Source organism: Rhinolophus sinicus, chromosome 11, assembly GCF_057876585.1.
Source record: "Rhinolophus sinicus isolate RSI-liver-muscle chromosome 11, RSI-T2T, whole genome shotgun sequence".
NCBI classification, from domain to species: domain Eukaryota; kingdom Metazoa; phylum Chordata; class Mammalia; order Chiroptera; family Rhinolophidae; genus Rhinolophus; species Rhinolophus sinicus.
This window is the reverse complement of record NC_142511.1, coordinates 12,777,047-12,795,880: the sequence shown is the minus strand read 5'-3', so window position 1 is coordinate 12,795,880 and position 18,834 is coordinate 12,777,047. Positions and strand designations below refer to the sequence as shown.

The following is an 18,834-nucleotide window of genomic DNA, read 5'->3' as shown; positions in this document are numbered from 1 at the left end:
TTAAGAAGATTGAATCTGAAGTCAAAAGGTCTAAAAACTGAGTTCCAGCTCCACCAATCACTCACTGTTTGACCTTGGGCAGGTCTACATCTGGGCTGGTCTCATTTTCTTCATCTATAGAATATGTGCTGCCAAAGCAAGCCCTCAGTTTATTCATCTGTGAAAACAAACAAACAAACAACAAAAAAGAAGTGAAAATATAAAATGGATGTAGCAAATCTGAAAGCACTTAAACTCTAAAGCACTTAAGTGTCAAGCGTGACTGTTAGGCTTGAGAACAGAGCTGTTCTTGAGGAAGAAAATTATTTTGACAACAGTGCGTAGAATGAGCTGGAATGAGGCAAGACGAAGAACACAGGAGTGAAAACCACTGAAACAGCCCAAGCATGTGGTGAGTGAGGTCGTGCTTGGACGGTGGCTGTAGCATCCAAGAAGTTCAGGAGAAACTACAGAGAAGGGTTAGGATTTAGTCCAAGCACAATCTCTCAAGTACTTTTCCAAGCGTGACTGGGCTGGTATAGTATGTTGTATGCTGGATGGCGTGTGCTCCAGTGTAGACCACAGAAAGAGCAACAAGGGATGGCCACCCAGGAATTTCCATTTGTACCCTTTCATGCACTTTAGATTAAAAAAGGGGGGGGGTATAAATTCAGGCAATTATCTCAAATAATCCTTGCTAAATTTTGCGTGCCCATGTATAAAATTAGAAAAAGCAAAAACTGAGGTGGAGGGCTTACTAGGAAATTGGTAGAAAGAGCTTTGTTCGTAGTTCTAAATATTCTGCCCCTACTCAGGAGTCTTTTCCATCTGCACAGGGTGTGGTGAACGAGTGATGGCCTCTGAGACCCTGGAGATTTCTGGTGACTACCGCCACCCAGGCTCTAGATTCAGTGGCCTTTCTTTCTCAGTAGCTAACTGAGCTCCTGTGAACCCAGACCAGTTGCCCAAGGTCCATTTCATGACAGAGACTAACTTTCGGAGCAGGGTAGAGTGGGGCTTAAGGGTTCAAGTGCAGGAATCAGACCTAGGTTTAAATACAGCTCTGTCAGCTCTGTGACCTTGCGCAAGTTATTTAAGACTTTGTTTCCTCATCTGTAAAAATAGGGACACTCTTACTTATCCCATGGTACATGTTGTGAAAATTAAATAACTGTGATCACATATGTCAAGAGAGTAGCCCAGGAGATCCAAGATGGCAGAGTAGATAAACACTGTGCCTGCTTCCTTCTGTGAACACATTAAAATTACAACTAAATTATAGAAAAATCAATCTGGAGAACCATCTGAAGTCTAGCTGAACATAAGTTTTATAACTGAGGCCATAAAGAAGAATCCACATCGAGACTGTAGGATGGGCAGAGACTCGAAATGTGCTGGCACCAAACCTCCACATGGCTGTTGAGAACTAGGAGGGATATCTCAGCCTTGGAGGTTCATCTGTGGAAAAAATGGAAATGAAAAAGAAAAAAGAAAGAAAAGAAAAACTGGGGTAGCCGTGCTTATACCAGACAAAATAGACTTTAAAACAAAGGCTATGACAAGAGACAAAGAAGGACCCAGTAATCCCACTTCTGGGTATTTATCTGAAGAAATGCAAAGCACTACTTCTAGAAGATGTGTGCATCCGTATATTCATTGCAGTATTTTTTACAATGGCCAAGATGTGGAGGCAGCCTGGGTGTCCGTTGACTGATGAATGGATAGAGAGGAGGTGGTACATATATACAATGGAATATTGCTTGGCCAGGGAAGGGAATGGGTTCGTGCCATCTGCGGCAGCATGGATGGACCTGGAGGGTATGGTGCTGCGTCAAGTATGTCAGACAGTGAAAGACAGATGCAATGTGATTTCACTTACGTGTGGTATCTAACAACAAAATAAAGAAACAAAGAAAACAGAAACAAACCCATAGATACAGAGAACATTTTCACGGCTGCCAGACAGGAGGGGTTTTGGGAATGGGTGAAAAAGGGAAGGGATTAAGTACAAATTGGTTGCTACAAAGTAGTCATGGGGATGTTGGTTATAGGATAAGGAATATAGTTAATAATATTGTAATAACTATGTATGATGACAGATGGGTACTAGATTTGTTGGAGTGATTAATGAGAGGGTTTGGGGGCAGACTGAAAGACGTGAAGGGACAAATTGGTAGTTACAAAATAGTTATGGGGATGTAAAGTAAAGCATAGGGAATATAGTCAATGATATGGTAATAACTATGTAGTCAGGGGGGTCACTTCTTAAATTATATAAATGTCTAACCACTATGCTGTACACCTGAAATTTTATAAAATAATATGGAATGTCAACTGTAATTGAAAAATTAAAAAGGGGGGAAAGGTGAAGGGAAAAAAGAGGTCCAAATTTCCAGGTATAAAACAAGTAACTCACAGGGATGTAATATACAGCATAGGGAAAATAGTCAATAATGTTATGATAATGTAGTTCAGTGTCAGATTTTTGCTGGACTTATCATGGTGATCATTTCTTTAGGTGTATAAATCTTGAATAACTATGGTATACCCTTGAAACTAATATAATGTTGTATGTTAACTATATTTTTAATAAAAATCTTTAAAACAAAGACATGTAAAGATTTTTAAAAAAAGAGTGTAGCCCCGAGTTCAGTGAGTAATAACTCTATAACAATAGCCATTATTATTTGTAGATCTTGAAACTATCCAGGAGCCAATGAAGCACGTTGTCCCAAATGGTGATACAGGGAGGGCCTATGTATAAGGAAGGAGTCAATGAGGGATTGAATAAATTATTCATGATGGAGTCAGAAATGACCCCACATAGAAGGTGGAACATACCTACTGTCAAGTCTGATGTCAACAAAGACACATGCCTTCTCCCCACACAGCAAGTTTCTTAGGTCTAACTCGTCTTAGTTCCTGTTTTCCTCTATGGCTTAGCTCTGTCTTCAGTGGCAAATCCCAGGCATATTGCTTGTATTTTTGCTCAATGGTGGTTTGCATGAGCCAGCCACGTGGGACTTTTTTGGGATACTTGTCCTGTGTACACAATGACTCCCCGTGTTTGATGGAGCAAAGTGGCTCAAAGCAGTCTCTTTGGCTGAAATGTTCAAGCCACACAGACCATGTGACTTCCAAACACAGGCAATAAGCGTGGAGAGGGTAATTCAGAAGACAGCCCCCTCCCAGGTCTAAGGCCCACGGAGGGAGAGCTAGACAGCTCCTCAAACAACATGAACAGGGAGGAGTTTGTACGTTAAGTTTCTTTTTCTTAAAATCCGAACTCTGTACATGGTGGACCCTCAATAAATATTTGTTGATGTTAAAAGAAACTCATGAGGAGTGGAGTGGCTCAAAAAAGACTCAAACATTCTGTGCTGCTGATGGAAACAGAAACACATGCACTGTGTACTCCCAGAAATGGACTTGTGAGGGTCGGGGTTGAAATCATGAGCTCAGCTCATGTGTTTGGCTTAGGAAAGCTGTCTCACTACCTTCTAGAACTTCACATCATTTGATCACAAGTGGAACTGGATTATCATCGTGTCTCTTTCCTATGCCAGGGAAGGGTAAGTTAATCACACCCTTTGGACAGTATCTCAGTCTGGATGAGTGAAGTTATGCTGGTGTATCACACGGTGCCCAAATCTCCTAGGCTTCATACAACGATGGCTTATTTGTGGTTACGCAAAGTCGGCAGTGGTCCTGGTGTCTTTCCTGGGCAGCGCCCTCCATATGCTGGCACATTATTTTGGGTTGCTTCCAGTTTGTAGCTTCTCAATATGCACGTAACAAAAGGTCGGACAATTAAGGTTTGCAAACTTTCCACCATGTAAGCGTATGGTGGAAAGTTCGCGAACTTAATTGTCTGTCGGACGCTACTATGATCACCGTGATGGGGCTGGGGTGGGGTAGGAGGAGGGTTTGCTGAGTGGAGCAGCAGCAATTCACGCGGCTAGGACTAACTTCAAGGGCAAAGAACTGTATTCCTCCAGGTATCTGGGATAGATGAGAATGGATATTGGTGAACACTAGTAATGGCCATTACCCATCGCTCTTCAAGCAACACAGTTACTAACTTTCATTTCAGGTTTTCTTTGGATTATCTCTTTAAGAAAAGCCATCTGAGTACTTTGAATTTGTACAATACAAGACGTCTTCAAGACCTGCTCTGGGTTGTTTAAATCAACATTGCTACTACCAACCTTTCAAAATACATAGTTTGTGAAGAAAGCTTTTGTTGGGTATCAAATAAATAAAATTTTACCACTTCAGATATGATGCCCCTCACATCTGAAAACTTCCTTGGTAGCTCTGTACCAAGTTTCGGGACATGGGCTGGCCCTCTGAGCTGATTTTGTGTTCAAATGAAGGACCTTTTGTGTACCTGTAGCTAACCCTGCCTGGTTGGGATAAAAATAGTCCTAGACTTTGACCATTGTAACCATATAGAAAAAAGCATTATTCAGAAAACAACTAGCCTGTTTCTGAGATCTTTCATCACCGGCCACCGGCAGTGGCAGCTAAGAGTTACTGAGCAATTAACTATGTTAATTTACTGTGGGAAGTGCTTTGTATGCAGGTATCATTTAAATTGTATAACATCCTAGAAGGTACACTTTCATCATCCCGACTCTGCACAGGAAGAAACAGGCTGAGAGAGGTCACCTAACTGGGCCAGACCTCCACAGCCCCAAATCTGGACCCAGGTTCTCTGACTGCAAAGCCCTGGCCCTTAACCATGGCCCTAAACTACTTCCCAAATGCTCTTACGATTAAGTCTTATGGGAACTGGAGCAAATACTACCATCTGCATGTAAACGAGTGCCCTCGAAACCAGCGCCCTGACCGTCAGGGTTCTTGTGGAGCCTCTCAGTCCTGGAGAGGTGCCGGGCAGCTTTCCTGCCCTCGACACCGAGGTTGTGTTCCCAGGGATCAGGCGTGTGGACGGAATTCGGTGCTGACTCTCGCTAACAAAGCACTCTGCCTGTTTCTTGTGTCTTCCAGTTGACCGTCCTCCAATGGAACCCTCGCAGTTTGTCTCAGTGGTCCCTAAATATCCAGACAAGATGGGATTTGATGAGGTAGGAGAGGTGTCTGTGTGTGTGTACACGTTCACGCGTGTGCATGTGTGCCACCTGTTTGCACGGTTATTTTGGAATGCGAGCCTGGGTATGTCCGCGAGCCAGCACGACTGGTGAAAAGGCACGAGGATCTTGGGGAAAACTACTCATGTTTGCTGCACCTCACGTATCTTAAAAAAAAGGAGTATCATGGTAAAAGTGAATTAATTATTGTGTCAGAGAGAAGTTACTATTTGGTAGCGAAAGTCAATTTCATATTGTTTCTAAAATATTGCCAAATTTTATCAACCTTTTTATCCAGATTCAAGGGTAAGGTAAGGAGGATATATCTTTTAGGTATCAGAGGATTTTAACTTTATTCTGAATGGGTGGTAACTGTTCTGGAACACTCTGTGCTTTACGTTCTCCTATGGAAAAAGGTTGGAGGGCAGCATTGAAAGGACAAAGAAAAAGATAAAGAAAGAAATCTGTTTCAAAATGCTGCCTTTCCGCAGGCAAGAACTTCATAACAGCTCTCTGAGGACCATATTTATTACTGAGTTTCGGTTGCATAAAGAATGAGGCAGAACTCTAAGGAGATGCCGCTCGTGGTAACATGTACAGCATATCTGACAGGTGGCAAGGCCAGAACTGTGTCTCCAAGTCCCTGAATCCCTCATGCTGCCTCCTGTCCTGTAGCTGCTGGTCAGTACTGAGGGGCTTGGTGGGCCAGAGGCTGCGACAGTGCCTCAGGAACCCGCAAACCGAGACAGACTTTTTCGTGGATTCTGGACATGTTACAGGCCATGCTTGGTGCTCTGTGCTCATTGTTAATGCTTTGTTGAAAGAAAATGTCTCGTTTATCACCCTGTACCATATAATGCCCGTAGCCAAAGTACAGCCATCTTCAAGAGCTGCTGGAACTGCGAATTGGGAGCTGGTCTGTAAAATTGACTTGGAGCCGGACTTCCGGAATGGGAAGGAGTGTTTCATGACTATTAAGTAGAAAAGTGTGAGCAGCTATGAAGCTATGTTCACAAAGGGCAGAATGAGAAGAGATGATTTTATGTGTGGGGGAGAGGAATTGGACTGAAGTATAACAGTTTTTGAAAAATGATCAGGGCTGCAGCGCACGGGCTAACGTGTACTGCTGTAGCTTCCCTAGCCCTCCGCTCTCAGCAGCTGAGTTGTGTAGGGAAAAGAACCCAAGAGAACATATATTCATTTTTCCTTCTATAAACACATTCCCAGGAGGACCAAACTGAAGCCAATAAAATGGGACAAAACCAGGATCGACTAGCTGTGGTCTCCCATTTGGATGTGGCTGTGAGGATGGGGCCATTCCTACAAGACTTCCGAAAAAGTGCCAACTCTAGGAAGTGACACAGACTCAGTGGTTACTTTCCTGAGCCTGGGGCATTCATCTCTCTGTCTGGAACAGAGAGAGGAGGGTGGAAAAAAGGTTTTCAGGGGCCTTTCCAACCCTCCCAGTACTCTGTGACCTTGGTGGTGGAGTCTGGGCTGCATTGCGCTGTGTGGCTCTTTCTCTGTTTACTGTTCACAAAATGTGAGCGAGCCATCTGTGTTTTCCCTTCGCGGCTACAGTTTTTATTGCACTTGTCCTTGCAGGAACTGGGACAGGATTGTTATTTACTAAAGTCATCCCAGGCTGGAGGTCTCTGGTGTGAGGGGACTTTTTTTATTTTTTGCTGTATTTCTGTTAATGTTTTCTGTTTGCTCTCCTGGAGTGACCCCAGGTAGCTCCCTGTGTACACACGAGCAGTGCCCTGCCCCTGTCTGTAAAATTGGGGGATGGAACATGCCCATTGCAGTGTGAGGCTAAACAGGAAGAAAATGAAATATAGAAGAACACTACCCATTAAGTTATAAAATCCCAAGGAACAAGGCAGATAGACTCACCACAAAAATTATGTTTTTTCAAAAAATTTACCCAGTTAGGTAAATGAAGGAGGTAATGAAATCATAGTGCACCTAACCCACTTTGCCCTAAACCGGGTGGATGATTTCTTCATAGAGGACATCTTACTCCCTCATCAGTGTCTTTGTCCAGAGCTTCATAAACAGATGAAAGTGAGAATATTTTGTAACATTTTAGTTAAGGTAGCTTTTGGTCCCGGTAAAACATATAGCTTATTGAGATCACATTTAGAATGATCCTGTGAACCAAAGCTTAACGCAGTACAGTCTGAACTCCAGGATGGTTACAAGACATAGTTTCTTCTTTATTCTGGACATAGTATAAAGCAAACTTTATCATAAACCACATATCATAGAAGTTTTAATCTGTACTGCACTTGACAGGCGTTTGTTCAACTCCGTCTTTTTATAAACAAGGGTCTGGGCCTTGAATCAGTACATGTCTTCCTAAAGGTCACCCAGATGGTTAGTCGGGATAAAACTGACATCATCTGACTTACCCCTGTAGATTTCTCCTTTCCCATGCTATGTGTCCCGGTTTCTAGCAGCTGAAGTTTCCCTCTCTTGGAGGAATAGTTTAATATTCAAAGTGAGTTTATTACTGCTTGTAGCAAAAAGACCTTATTAAAATACTAATTGACCTGTAATAGCATTTGTAGGGCTTTAGGTATTTCTGTGGCTCCTTAAATCTGGGAATAGTCAGGACAGCGTCATTACCTCTAAGTCCTTGTCATGGCCTCATGATATGTATGTGTTTGGTGTAACCAACAGGAATGTACGGGCAAATGTGCGCTACTCCTGGTGGACCCAGCCCTCGTGGGAGGAAATCTGAACGCACCTTGTTTGGGACTTCATGGCCCAGTAGGGGTCCTCGCTATAGCGTTTCCTACAGACACACAGGATGTGGAAACGAGGCCTTTCCATTTCTCCCTTCCCTCTCCTCAAAGGGCTGCCCCTAGGGCAGAGCCCGTTACTTCTTTCAGAAAAATTCCTTGGCCTCTAAGGGAGTTGAAAAAAAAGCTACTAAAATTGAGGCTTTGATAGTTCAGTTTGGAACCTTTGGAAATAAAATGAATGTGTGCAGACTAGCTTTTTCTTTTTCTTTGAATGACTTGAAATTTATCTACAGTGGAAACTAAGGCATAGGATCTGGTCCAAGGCAAACAGAGCACTAGTAAATAACCATCGGGATGGAAACTCGGGTCTGCCGATAAATTTAACCACTTGTCAGACTGCCTCTTACCCCTCAGTGCTTATGCTTTGGGTTTAATTCATCCTCGGTCTCCTGAAGAGTAACTCTTCCAACCTCTCTGTCTCAAGAGCAAGGCGAATACATTCATCAACGAGCATCAGAGAAACAAAGAGAGGGTGAAGTCATTGCAGATGGCTGAGTTTTGAAAGTAATTGTGTTTGGATTCACGTCATTGGACCTGATATGAAATATAAACAAATCTTCACCGCAGTTTTCTCTATGGTTACCACTCCTTATTCTAACAAAGCTGTTAAAACTCTGGCCCCTACATGTACTTCAATTATCAAGCAGCCTAACGTAAGACCTGGGTGATCTGTGTTTCTCTTCGCCTTTTCTTCCCACATTAGATTTTCATGATAAACCTCAAACGCAGAAAGGACAGGCGAGACCGGATGTTACGCACCCTTTACGAGCAGGAGATTGAGGTTAAGATCGTGGAGGCCGTGGATGGAAAGTGAGTGGGGTTTTTTCTCGAACCCTTGCCCGTGTGGTTGGAGTGGTGAAGAGCCCTCCTGACAGAATAGTTCTGGGTGGGAGGAATCCACAGTCATTAGAATACAAACCCATTTTGATAACAGCCATGTGCAACCTGCTTTGGGAGAAGTGGAGATAGATGTAAATTTCACCGTGTTGAGCAGGCCTGAAATCCACTCACCATCCAGCCATCTCTGGTCTTCATGACACTGAAGGCTCACGCCGGAAACGATGTTCCCGTCTCTGGGCATTCTTGCAATGGTTGGGGTGCTGTATTGGAAGGAATGCATTCAGAGCCTGATTTAGAGCACATTGTCCAAACTTGGGCGACCTGAAGAAAATACATAGAAAAATGCATAATGGTCTGTGTCGCCTGTTGCATGAGATGCTTGCCACAGTCGGCCTGGGTTCATCAGTCTTCCTGATAATGCTACTGGGACACATAAACGCTGAGGAATTCCTAAGAGATTACAGGAAACCTGTGATGTTTTTCTCCATGTGCATAAAGGCTCTGGGAATCTGCAGAGCTCTCTTTCTGGCTTCTGTGATGGGGACATCTCAACTTGTTCATTTTCAGACATGTTCTCTGTCGTGCAGGGCACTCAACACAAGCCAGCTGAAGGCCCTGAATATTGAAATGCTGCCTGGATACCGAGATCCCTACTCCTCCCGGCCTCTCACCCGGGGTGAAATCGGGTGCTTTCTTAGCCACTACTCTGTCTGGAAGGAGGTAAAAAATGCTTTGTTTAAATATGCAGTTTTGGAATAAGGAGGAAGGAAACTGGGACTTTGCAGGTGAACCCGTAACTGTTCTGGAAGTGTGCTTGGAAGTTGCTGTTGCCTCGTGTCTTCCTCTGACTGAAGACCGGCAACAACTAAGGATGTGTAACCTTGGTGCCACTTGGGATAATGACAGGGGAAGATACTCATGTCCTGGGGGCCACACTCCTATCTTATCCTTAGTAGGAATGCCTTGTATGTGTCTAGCATGTCATTTATTAAGTGATTTCACACAGGAAGTTGCACAGAAGCCATGGGAGGTGGGTCGAGAGGAATGGGCCCATCTTACCCAGAGGAAATAAATATGTTATCCAGGCAAGAAGTGACAATGCCAGGCCTTGAACCCATATCGCACAGGTTAGACATTGATGGGGTGGTACTGGAGTGGGGGGTTGTTGATTAAGGGTCTATTCTCATCAGAAAAGAGAAAGTCCCTAAAGAAGGCCCTTTGAATGCCTTCGCTCTTTGATCAGTCTATGCCCATTTTGCGGGGTTTAAATGAAATATAACAGATAATGTATAAAAGTATGTAGATCATGAAATTCAGGCCAATGAAATGTCACAAACTGAATAACATATCCATATTAACCAGCACCGAGATCAGGAAACAGATTGCCAGTATCCCAGAAGCAATTCCTCTGTATTTCCTTCCAGTCATTGTCCCCAAGGGTAATCTCCATCCTGACCTTTAACAACAGCAAAAATAGTTTTGTCAACTTTTGTACATTTCTTATATGATTGGAACCATATATATGGAGGTACAATCTCTCAACGTTACGTTTGTGAGATTCATCTCCAAACTGCATTTAATTATAGATCATACATTCCTATCACTGTGAATGTACCACAGTTCACTGAGCCATCCTACTGTTGACGGGCATGGACTTAGAACCCAGTCATGAGTCTTACATATTGTGCTACTCTACTCTCGATGTTTTTATACGTATTTACCTAAGGAAAAAGAGGAATGGGACTTTTCACAGGGTGTTTTCCCCCTGCTGACCTGTGCAGGTAATTGACCGAGAGCTGGAGAAGACTCTTGTTATTGAGGATGATGTGCGTTTTGAGCATCAGTTTAAGAAGAAGCTGATGAAGCTGATGGATGACATTGACCAGGCCCAGCTGGACTGGGAACTGATGTGAGTGACAAGACGAGCTTATCAGAGAGCGCGAGAAGCAGCCAGTCCTTTCCAAGGGGCAGCGAGCCCCACTGCCCAGCTGGTGGGAGACAGAGCTCAAGCTTCCATTTCCCTGGTTTCCTCTCCAGAAGTGAGGAGAGGATAGCCACTGGGTTCTGCAGGCTGAGAAAGCAACTGTGTGAGATTCTTTGAGACCTGGAGTCTGCCTGCAGATCAGGGGACTCGTTAGGAGCACAGCAGAAACCCCACCGTGAAGCCACGTGGTACATGGACAGGCTGTGAAGACAGATGAGGAGACATTCACTCAAGGGCAAGCGTCCTGTTTCACACGGGAGCCTCAGCTCCCCAGACAGCAGGTCCCCTCTCCAGCCTCTCAGGGTGTGGGAGGTTGGGCAGGGAGAGCGTTCCCCAGTTGGGAAGGGAAACAGTGAGAACACTGTCAGCTGGGCTTGGTGGAGGGTCAGAGGCTGGGGCAGGAAAACCAAGCGCCCCAAGCGAGTGCTGGCTCTCAGCTGACACTGAGTTAATGCTCGCTGTCTGCTAAACTCACAAATTGAGTTCTCTCTCGCCTCTCTCTCCCTCCCTCATTTTCTTTTTAAACTGAAATGACACTTTACTACTCTCCCATGAGGCAGAAAGTTCCAAGCATTATGTTCGCTCCCCAGCTGCATGTCAAAGGCAAGTTCATCAAATGAGAGTGTGTTCCTTTGGAGCAGCTGCAGCAGACAAGCTGTCCCCACTCCTCCCATCCTTGGAGGGAAACTTGACGATGGGCCCAGGTGGAATACTTGTTCTCTCAGGAAACGTACTATGCCGAGCTCAAAAGAAACCTAGTCAGGGCTCAACTAAGCCGTGGGAAATAGACCCAGAAATCAGGGCTCTGTAGTAAAGAGACTGGCTTCTCCTCCGAGAGCAGTCATGTGATTTGATTCTGCCCTGTCCCTTAAGATCACTGTTGTTCTGTAGTCACCCATACGTCACCACCCTTCAGCCTTTCTGCATCTGCTCTGCAGCCTGCGGTTAGGGCCTCATGGAGCCTGGAAGCTCTTTTATCCTCACACGACACATGCTAAGGACTCAACTCAGGGTGTCCAAGGCTTAGAACTGGTGCACGGCTCTGCTCAGTGGTAGTTTTGTTGGTGTATTTCTTGGGACAAAGTACCAACAGATCCAAGAAAGAAAAACGATTGTGCTGGAAGGATGCAGGGGGGAAAAAAGATGTTTTCTAAGTTTCACAGACTTCTCAAGTCAAAATATTCCACTGAAATCTATTATGTACTCTTAAAGAATTATAGTGGTTTCAAATTTTTCACCTCTCACTTTCTAAAATGAATAAGAAACAAATGTTACTTGAACTCAACACGTGAAAGCTGATAGGCTGTGCATGGCTGCTATATTAAATTTCGCCAGGAAAAAAGGAAATAGTAAATGAGAAGATTAGAATAAGCCATTGGAATCATCCAGGGCAGTGCTGCCCATTAGAAATATAACATGAGCCACATATATCATTTAAAATGTTCTAGGAATGACATTAAGAAGGTAAAAATAAATTAGGTGAAATTAACTTTAATAATATACTTTATCTAACCCAACACACCCAACTATTATTTTAACATGTAATCAATATTTAAAAACTATTAATGGGCTAGTCTACATTCTTTCTTGTACCTTTTGCAAAATCCAGTGAGTTTTACACTTACGACATTTCTCAATCCTGACGCTGAGTTTTCACCTGATGAAGTAAACTGTAGTCCTACCAAAACAGTAAGTTTTGTTTAGTAATAATAATTGTTTTATTTAAAACAACAAATTTTGTGTAGTAAATGTTACACATTTACTAATGTGTAAAATATTTTACACATCTGCAATTTTAAAATTTAAATTAAGTAAAATTAATAAATTGAGGACAAACTCAGTTTCTCAGTCACTGTAGCCACATCTCAAGTGCTCAGAAGTTTCTCTTCCCCTTGATGGCACATGTGAGAAATTCAGACTCTTCAGTCTGAAGAGACAGTGGCTGAGAGGATATATGTTTGATGTCCTCAGAAGAACTGAAGGTGAACATAGACTTGTTCCACAAATTCTGGGATGTTTTGACAAGAACCATCCCTGGAATGTTGAGAGTTTTAGGGCAAAATAGAGGCAGTCAGCTTTCCCTAGCAGGCAGGAAGCAGGCACCTCCTCAACTTGCTCCAAGCAAGTGGGAAACAAACAGGTTCCAGACAAAAGTAATGAATCACAGATCCATGAGTGGCTGATGGGAAGGAGGAAATGGCCGAGGCTACATCTTGTGTTGCAGAAGTTGTTCGTGGAGGACAGGACATGCCTGGGTGCCTTTCTCAGAACAGAGCGCTCAGGAGAAAGCATGGGTAGAGCGAGGTGAGTGTGAGGGGGAGAAAGCCATGCAGGCATTGTCGTTCATTCTCCTGAGGAAGAACCCCCTTGAGTTCCTGGGTCTCTTACTGCAGATTGTTTCTTTCCCCAGACTTTTCTGTCCTGTGTTTACCACCAGCATCTGGAGAGCTGTGCAGAAAATATGGCAGGCTAAACCTCTGGGGACTTGAATATGACAAACTCAGGATTCTCACATCTGGCTCTTTTTGTCCCCCTCCAACCTCTGTAAACACAGCTGGAAATCCCATGCCACCTTTTCGAAAAGATCTGCGAGATCTTTTCATCTCTCTACATATTAACTTTCTGGCTTAAACACAGTCTGCTAGGCAAGAGTAGATTGGCTGTTGATAAATGGACCAGGGAAATGGCTCCACTGATGACAGATGACAGTCATGATGGGTGACATGAGGTGCGTTGTGACATGATACATTTAATATAAGACACAGTTGGTCCCAGCTTTCAGAAGTTTGTGCTCCATTCTTATGGCCGTCTAGTATTCAAATTGAAATTTTCTCTTCCACCCATTTCCTTTTAGTTATATTGGTAGGAAGAGGATGCAAGTGAAAGAGCCAGAGAAAGCAGTGCCCGATGTGGTAAATCTGGTCGAAGCTGACTATTCCTACTGGACGCTGGGCTACGCCATCTCTCTGGGGGGAGCGCAAAAGCTGGTTGGAGCTGATCCTTTTGGGAAGATGCTGCCAGTGGACGAGTTCCTGCCGATCATGTACAATAAGCATCCCGTGTGAGTCACCCTGACCTGCCTGCCAGCCCCGCGGGCACAGCCTGTTCATTCATTACCTCTAGGTCGTACTCGATATTTTCTAAAGGTCCACTGCTTTCCTAAATGATCTTTCCATAATCACAACCTATAGTGTGTTTATCCTCTTTACAAATGGGGAAGATGAGGCAGAAATGGTGAGTTTTGCATAGGGGCCCTCTTTAATACCCAATGTGTAATTTAACTGGACATAATCTGCTCAGTCCTCTCCTCGTCTTTGATCTTACTTCCATAAATTCATACACCTCAAGGTGAAGGTCTTCTTTCTAAGCACCTCAAATTTGTCAATTCATTTCTCAGTCCATGGTGTGTACTGTTGGCCAGGCAGTGGCTCACAATCTTATTGGGAACCCAGACCAAGAACAGTTGTCGTGACACATTGTGATACCTGCAGTCACAGAGGTGTGTTAGAGGCTCAGGGAGAGTGAGGTGGCCTCTGAGCAGGGTATTCATGGAAAGAAGCAGTGCACTGCTCAGGGGTTCTGTAGCCAGGAGTTCACTCTGACCCAGCACTTATCAAAGGGTATGGTAATTGATGGTTTTCTTGTCAGTCTCCCCGTAATCTGTGAGCCCGTGAGGCAGGAACAGTCTTACATCTCTGTGTCCTTAGAGCCTAGACCAAACTCGACACATAATAGCTGCTCAATCAGTGATTCCTAAATTGATTGATGGAGCAGGAGACCAGGTTCTAAGTCCGGCTCCTTCTCTCAGTTGCTGGGAGAGCATCTCATTTAAAATGAAGGGGTCTTCATTTTAGTGGTTGAGAGTTCCTGATGTCCACCTTGCTCATTTCGTCTTCTGTCCTCAGTAACCATGGAGCTCCTCGCCCTCTGTCATGCAACATGTCAGAGACTGACTAGATCTCTGTGTCCTGGCAGAAACATGGAGGTCAACCAGCATCTCCTTAACAGAAAGGACATTAACACCTACAGTGCACTCACTGACCTAGGAGCCGAGCAGAAGTCACCTCATATAATCTGCACCGGAGCCCTGGGATGGAGGTCAAGACAGACCTCAAGTTTAGACTCACAGGGAGCTGGAATGCAAACCCACGTTGGCATGCCTCCCACCTACACCAGTTCCCTTACCCCGTCACTGCCATCCAGACCCAACTGTCTAATTGGCTGATCTAGGAACATTTTCTACAAAGCGATCACATGTATTTGTTATTATAGTCCACCAGAGCTGAATTCTTAACAGAGTTAAGACCCGAAATTCATCTTTTCAAGTAGTCTATCCAGATACAATTAGAAATAGCCTGACCTTTTTGGTGTGTATTTGCTTTGATCATCTGAAAGCTTCTAGAGATCCTTTATTATGATTATAAAGTTTTCCACAAAGGACACAATTTAAAAAAGAATCAAAGGAACCCCTGACAATTTAAGAGAGAACAAGCAGGGCCCCTCGCTCTTGTCCCCTGTTCTGTACGTGTCCTGCCCCCTCACGTACCTGTGCATCTCTCGTTTTCAGAGCTGAGTACAAGGAGTATTATGAATCCAGGGACTTGAAAGCCTTCTCCGCAGAACCCTTGCTCATCTACCCCACACACTACACAGGCCAGCCGGGGTATCTGAGTGACACGGAGACCTCAACCATCTGGGACAATGAGACAGTGGCCACTGACTGGGACAGGACACATTCCTGGAAGTCCCAGAAACAAGGTCACATCCATCAGAACGCCAAGAACACAGAGGCCCTGCCACCGCCAACCTCCCTGGACACCGCACCTTCGAGGGATGAACTATGAAGTCTCCATGGGGTTCACCACCCTTTGGTTTTTCTAACGGGCTGTTCATCTGTTTGCTCCAGTTGCTTCTTGCGGTCACGGTCATCTAACTAAAGTGGTCTAATGTGATTGATCAAAATTAATATATTTTTGACAGGGGAGGAGAATAAGGAAACTAAACCCAAATTTCCTAGGATGGCTAGAAAATAGGCTTTATGGCAACTATTAAGGAAAACTTTAATCGAGATACCTAGTCCTTCAGTTCATTACCTGTATGACGCTGGTCCTCACCATAAGGTTGAAAAGTATGGCTCAGAGACTCGTCCAAGAGAAAGGTGACCACCGCACTGTCACGTCCGTAGATCGGTGGGGAAGGCAGCCACACCAACTGGACCGTATCTGTTGGTCCAGATTTCATGTCATAGATGTGACCTTGAAAACTTGTGTATGTAACAAGTTGGTGGGGGGAAAAAAATCACATCATTTAAAAGCAAGTTAATTGGGCTTTTGTTTCAAGGAATTCTGTCATGAGCCTTATTGCAAAGTGAGGTTTTCACCGTAGTTCTCATGATCCAACAGGGATGGGTACTGGGTCTGCCTGAGACTTGGCTTTGGACTTTCATGGCAATTGAAGCTCTCACAAAGAGGTTCCAGTTTGCCACGTGGGTAGGATTTAGTAGCTATTTGGGGGTCTGTGTAGAAATTTGAGGAAAAAAGAACTCATACGGCCTTTTTGACTGTGGTCACTTGAGTTAGGATGCTCTATTTATGAAGATAAATTTAATATATAAGGGGTTAGGGCTGGTGTCTCATTTCTGTCCTAGGGCTTCTGCGTGTCAGACTTTCCCCTCCACCCCCGAGCAGGGGAATGAATTGCAGGTGTGAGTTTTGTGAGTCACTGCTAAGAGGCAGAGCACATTTGTCAGGCCAGCAGCTGTCCTTGCCTGGATTTTTCATTCTAGTTTGAATTATTTATTTTATAAAATGTGGGGGAATTAATTATCTGTAGAAGGCAGAGAAACAAATGTCTCAAGCTTTCATGGCGCCCTGGGGAGCGGTCAGTGTAGACACGTTGGTTTGTGGATCTGGTTCTCCCTCATTTCCCTGGCGGACTCTTGAGTGGGAGAGTCTAACCATCTGGAAACAAATGATTCTCCATTTGAGGTAAGAGACCTTGGTCAGAAAGAGTGGACTGATCACCTGATTTAGGCCATCAACCAAGGAGGCTTTAGGAGCCAGAATCCAGGGCAGACCACGTCTCTGATTTCTTCATAGAGTGATTTACTGTAAAAGGCAGCATTGGATTACATCTCTTCCAACTCCACAACCTGTGGTCCCTGGACATCTTATGACAGCTTGCTTCGGGTTTGTGTTCTCATGCTCACATGCAGTAAAAATGTCGCTGCAGAAATGGCCTCCCCGAGCTTCCTGTCTATACACTCCGCCCTCGGTGTCCTCCATGTTGGAGCTTCCTGCTTTGGAGCAGAGCCCTAGGGGGCGGGGGGGCGGCGTGTGCCAGCTTAGTGCTCCCCAGTGAGCGCCGGGCTGCAGGACAAGGCAGCTTGCCTTCCACAGAACACCCGTCTCATTCTTCCTTCTTGACTTACTGCTGATACTCTCCTACGTTGACGAGTAAACCAGGAGACAGAGGAGAGGGATATCGGCTGACTCCAATTTTTACTGCTTAGACATAACTGTCAGAGCTTGACTTTTTTTTCCAGAAAAACAGAAAGAGCACCTGGAGAGCTTGTGAAAAACCCTGAGGTGATCCCTAAGGTTTCCTTGGGTATATTGTGTGTGTATTTTAGTGTGTGTAAGTGTGTGTGACTTTCATGATATATATATTTTTCAAATGGGGTGGGAGGTGCCTGGAGTATTGGGAGAGGAGGAGTGACGTGTTTTTTGTGTGGTTTTGTGTCATAGAGAATATTTTTCTTTTCCTTTTTCTCCATCAGCTGGTTTGATGGGTTTATGAATTCCCATTCTTAAAAAGACATTGGTCTTAAATTCTAGAATTTTCGATTAGGACTGTTCTACTGTGAAGAAAGTTCTGGCTCTGTTAGCCCGGCCATTGCTTCTTCCTGCTCAGGTCTGGAATCCCAAACAGTGTTTTTGTTGTGAACTTTGTGAACTGCAGACCCAGCATCTCTTTAGAAAGTCGTCTCGTCAGCGATCTGGGAGTTCCTGGACCTCATTACTCTTTCTGCCTCCCCTGTAGTCTTAAGTCAAGACATCTGACCTTTGCAGTGTCAAAGGCTTTGCCTCTGGCTGTGCCACCTGCTCTCTGCCTCCAGAAGTTCAGCTCCATCCGGATCCCTGTCTGGATCTTGGGATCCAAGGTGGAATCTTCTGGACACACGACCCTGACTTTAGCAGAGCTGGTCCTGCTGAGTGGACTGAGCAGCTCCAGTTTGCAGGGCATGCTGCACGGACCTGGCTTTGGGTTCCCTGGGTCCCACTGCAAGAACTCTGAAAAATAAGAAAGGACCTGTACCCCAGCACCCTACACTGTGTGTCATGCTGTGTCATTTCAGGAGAGGAAGTGATAAACTACTTGCCTTCTAGAGCTCTTTGTGAAAAATTAAAAAAAAAAAAAAAATCAGCTCCATGTTGTGATTGTTCATTGGTTCCCTCCAATACTGATTCATTGGCCAATGTTGGGGTTTCCAGGTCTGCTCTGGAACAAAGATGTCGGAGGCCAGAGATAAGCATCACTGCTGTGTGATCCCCGTGGCAAACGAGAGAGAGGTCACCTACCTTCCTGTCGGTGACTGAGGGGTAGAGGTGAGTCATTTGAAAAGGATTCTAGGCTACAGAACATGAGTCCCCAGCCGAGAGGGTGGTGGGGGAGGGTCCAGGCTTGCATTTTTGTGCTGTAGGTCAGTCTATCCATTCATCAAAAGGTACTGTGTTGGCCTTAGTGGCCCCTTGAATTTCAGATCAAGCTTCCCTCAAACCCTCAAAAACCAGATCTGAGCACTGCCCTGTTTCAGGCCCTACTGGGCACTGAGATACTCAGAGGACCAGGAAAGGCCCCTACGGCTGTGGGCTCCATAATCCAATGGAGCAGCCATGCAAGTAGGGTGGCTTTATTTCAGAGGTTGGGACAAAGTGGGCCACAGGACCCCAGATGACCTGGCTCGCTGAGGAGGACAGTTGAGGCAGGTTTGCTTGGAAGGTGACAATCGTGTTGGTTTGTGGGGGGGCACAAATGGGAGTTGAGGTGAGGGAGGGGGGTTGGCATGGGGTGTGGGAAAGCTTTCTAGGCATTGGGAGGTGTGGGGCTGTGAGAGGGCCTGTGGCAGGGA

General features: G+C 44.8%; 1 protein-coding gene across 2 annotated transcripts in view; it reads left to right on the top strand.

Annotated features, from left to right (window-relative positions):
- COLGALT2 (collagen beta(1-O)galactosyltransferase 2) overlaps nt 1-18,128 on the top strand; it is an 86,296-nt gene extending 68,168 nt beyond the window's left edge. For both annotated transcript variants that reach the window (XM_019739235.3, XM_019739073.3), the window contains exons 7-12: nt 4,990-5,066; nt 8,583-8,689; nt 9,307-9,439; nt 10,501-10,628; nt 13,558-13,764; nt 15,271-18,128. In XM_019739235.3, the coding sequence (XP_019594794.2) occupies nt 4,990-5,066; nt 8,583-8,689; nt 9,307-9,439; nt 10,501-10,628; nt 13,558-13,764; nt 15,271-15,547 (929 nt within the window). In that variant the 3' untranslated portion in view covers nt 15,548-18,128. The remainder of the gene's footprint in view (nt 1-4,989; nt 5,067-8,582; nt 8,690-9,306; nt 9,440-10,500; nt 10,629-13,557; nt 13,765-15,270) is intronic.
- The last annotated feature ends 706 nt before the right edge of the window (nt 18,129-18,834 follow it).